Source organism: Monoraphidium neglectum, assembly GCF_000611645.1.
Source record: "Monoraphidium neglectum strain SAG 48.87 unplaced genomic scaffold scaffold02978, whole genome shotgun sequence".
Taxonomy (NCBI): domain Eukaryota; kingdom Viridiplantae; phylum Chlorophyta; class Chlorophyceae; order Sphaeropleales; family Selenastraceae; genus Monoraphidium; species Monoraphidium neglectum.
In genome coordinates, this window is record NW_014010650.1 from 1 (window position 1) to 3,737 (window position 3,737).

General features: G+C 69.0%; 1 protein-coding gene across 1 annotated transcript; it reads left to right on the forward strand.

Annotated features, from left to right (window-relative positions):
- Positions 1-2,440: 2,440 nt before the first annotated feature.
- Positions 2,441-3,697, forward strand: MNEG_11939 (hypothetical protein; the record flags this gene model as incomplete). Its single annotated transcript, XM_014039588.1, has 5 exons — positions 2,441-2,512; positions 2,692-2,759; positions 2,934-3,005; positions 3,285-3,345; positions 3,638-3,697. The coding sequence occupies 5 exons, from the start codon at positions 2,441-2,443 to the stop codon at positions 3,695-3,697; spliced, it is 333 nt and encodes a 110-aa protein (XP_013895042.1).
- Between the last annotated feature and the right edge of the window lie 40 nt (positions 3,698-3,737).

Sequence of the window (3,737 nt, forward strand, 5' to 3'; positions counted from 1 at the left end):
CGCGCGGGCTGTTGATCCTCCCTGATCGGCCGGCTTCGACGGCAACACCAACGCAACACACATGTTTAGGAGCGCGTGCGCGCCCCGTGTGTCCCCAACGGCAGCCCCAACCATCCAAACGGCCGCGCCCGCATCCCAGGTGGACGACGCGCTGAACGTGATGCAGGAGGCGCACGAGCAGGGCGTCGCCCTCGTGGTGGCCTGCGCGCAGGACAGGGCCGAGGGGTACGTGGAGGACCTGCGGCTCAACGGGCTCACGTCCACCATGGAGCCGGGGCACTGACGGCGTGGCTGCTGCTGCGGCGGCGGCGCGCCGGGCGCGCCGGCGGCGGGCGTCGTGAGAGCGGTGTGCCGCGTGCGTGTGCCGCGTGCGCCCCGCGGATGGCGGCGGCAGGCCGCGGGCCGCGGCGGCCGCCGCCGCTGCCGCGAGGGGCGCGGCGGGAGGGTCGCGGGAGGTGAGAGTGGGGGGCGCCGCGCCGCGCGGGCGCCCCCGGGGCGCCGGCGTGCTGGGCCAGTCAAAGGCCGGCGCCGGCGCTCTGTTCCTTTTTGGCTTCTTTTTTGTCAGGCTTTCGCGGACAGTGGGGCCCGTGCCAGCGCCTCACGAGGATTCGCCTGGCGCGGGACCCTCAGCTTCAACGGCCGTCCAGCCAACAGTGATTGCACCAGGCGGCCATGCCACGCCCCCCCCCCCCCCTTGCGCGCCCGTCCTGCGGGGCGCAACGTGGCGGCTGGCTCGGGGCCGCGCGTGTGGCGCGTCGACGCGCGCGCTCTGAGGGGGATCGCCTGCGCGTGTGCGGCCCTCCGCCGGCGCCGCGCTTGTCCTAGGCGGCGGGCGGCTCTCCAACTTGTGGCTCCGCAGGCCGCGCTTGGTGCGCCAGGGCGGTGCGGGTTGAGCGCTAAATAGCATGGCGCGTGTGTGTGTGTGCGCGTGTGTGTGTGTGTGTGTGTTTGCGGGACTTGCATTTTGCCTGTGGTCTTGATTGATCCGATCTGCAGAAGGGAGCACAGCGGCCGGCCGCCCACCGCTGGCCCGCACGGCCTGCGCAGCGCGCAAAGTTGACTGGCCCTCCCCAACAGTGCCGAGCTCTTCCGGAAACCCACCCTTTGTATTACCACAACGCTGAACACCGCCTCGAAGCAACGCCCCCCGTGCGCCTTTGCCCCCTGTGCGCCTTTGCGTGCCGGGGTCCCGCTCTTCGCGCCCCGCGCCCCGCGGGCGCCGCCCCCATACGGGCGGAGGGGCGGGGCGCCGCGGGCTGTCTGGCAAGTGTCTTGCGCGGCCAATGCCCCTGGGGCCGGCTGCTGCTATCCTCTCGAAAATCTATCGCCCTGTTCACAGTAAAACTCAGAATCATGCCAGGTCAGCAGCGGCTCCCTCGCTCGTGACAGCCCACGCGGCGGGTGGTAGCCTACTTCGACAGGCCCTGACCGAGCTGGGCAAGCGGCCAACGCCTCAACACCAAACTCTCTCTCAGCTCGACTGCAGCACCCCGCCAAAGGCTTACGCATTAGCTTGTCTCAAACACTCTGTGTGGCTTCTGCTTATCAGGACCCTGCGTTTCGACACACACGGAGACTGGGGCGGGCACCTTGGCTCTTGAGCCATGTTGCCTTGGTGCAGTGAGCGGCGGTGACCCAAGCCACCATGGGGGTGGCGTGGTCCCATTAATTTCGTCAAGCGATGAATTGCGCAAAGTTTAACAGGAAACCTACAGCGCATGGAATCTTGCAAGAGCCCGTTTCCCTCGTGAACTGCTGCTGCCCCCTCCTGCGTCCTCCTTGCCCCGACTCCCTCGTGTGTTTTATGACTTAATCTTCGATACATTAGCGATGCTCGCGCGAGCAGGACAGCCTCTGCAGCCGCTCCGCGCCCGATGTCGCCGACCGGCGTCGTCGGCGCTCAATGCGAGGGCGTCGACGGGAGCGGGCAGCGGAGGCGGGGGCCCCAGGCCGCCGAAGCGCAGGACAGCTGACAGGGGCGACTGGTCCGACGATCGTGGTGAGCAGCTGTCCAGTTATGGCGTGTACGCCGCGCATGCTGCTGGGTTATGCGAAACCCTGCCCACGAAAAGTGGTCGCACTGCCCCTGATCAATGGCTGCGTGCCCATCCTGCGCACGGCCGCAGGCCCTCTGCCATGCGGTTCTACGCGCGCTGCGCGCCTCCTGCGCGTTCTCCTCGCATCCGCCGCCCTCTGCCTCGCGCCCGCGGCGCTCCCGGCCGCCGCCGCTGCGGCGCGTGGGCGCGCGCGGGACGCCGAGCAAGCCCAAAGCGGCGGCGGCGGTGATGCCCAAGGCTTATGGGCTCTCCTGGGCATCCAAGGCGTCTTTAGCGAGCAGCAGCAGCAGCAGGAGCAGCAGCAGCAGCGGCGGCGGCGGCAGGGCGACAAGAAGGGGCTGAGCTCCAGGGAGGTCGACGCCTTTGTCGACAGCATGCTCGCCATGTGGCGGCCGGTGCTGTCGAACATGGGCATCTCAGGGGCGCTCGGCGCGGTGTCTGCGGCGGCGCTGAAGGTGGGGGCCGCGCCAAAGCGTGCAGCCACCTCAATCAGAGCGGGGGAGACGTGCCAAAAAAATCGAACCGAGGCAGCCGTGCCACTGGGGGCACTGCTGCCGCGGCGCGAGAGGGGTTGCGCTCCCGTTTACGCGCGCCGATGCCGGCTCCTTTGCGCCACCGCCTCGCCGCATTGCAGACCGTGGGGCGCAGCCTGGCGGCATTCCTGGGCCTCACATTCGTGAGCCTGCAGGTCCTGACATACAGGTGTGGAGAGGGATTGCCTCCGCACCCCACCTGCTGCATGCGCTCCACCCGTCCCCTGAACCGCCGCTCAGCTCCGCACTCTGCTTGCCACTGCACAGACCGCAGCCCTCGCTATCCGCCTAAAACAATACGCCCTGCCTCGACGGTCAAACGCCGCGGTCAAACGCGCCGCAGCGGCTTTGTGACGGTCAACTGGACGGTGGTTCACAGGAGGGTGAGGGAGGCGCTGGACACCACCAAGGACGGGTGAGCAGCTGCGGGACAGCTTCCTGAAGGACGGGCCATCCCGGCTGCCCCCTACTCTGCGGCCGCCCTCTCCCATGGCACAGGGCGCGTGTCCTCATTGAAACGCACCTATGGGTGCCTCGCGCCTGCGGCCCCTGCGGCGGGGGGCGCCGGTCGCAGACCAAGGGGCCAAGGGCCGTGCGGGCTGTGCTCTTCCCTCTCAGCCGCAGTGCGCAGCGCCGCGCCCTTGCTTGCCTAAGACCTGCCTCCGTCGCCTGTTGCGGCCGCCCCTGATCGCAGGCGGCTGGACATTGACGATTACAGGGCCTGGCTCAAGAAGGGCCTGGTGGTGCTCAGCCAGGTGGGCCACGGTGGCTGATTAAATGTGTGCGTGCGTGCATACGCGTGCGCTGTTGCAGGCCGGCGGGCGGGCCAAAAAACGTCCGTGTTTGTATGGCGCGGTGTACGTTCATGCCAACGTATTTGCGTCTGTGAGGGGGCCACGGCGTTTTCGACGCCGGCGGCTGCCCGTGGCAGGCGCCCAGCTCCCGTTTGTTGCGCTGCGGCAGCCGCCCCGCGCTCGCTCGAGCCTCGCACGCCCTCGAGGGCCCTGCCGCCCGCCAACCCCGCGTCCTCCTCGCGCTGCACCGCAGGGCCTTCCCAGCACGTCGGGCTTCTTGGTGGGCTTCATGCTCGGCCTGCGCGTCTTTTAAAGCCGCAGGCCCTGCAGCAAAAGCCCCCCTCCCCCCCCCC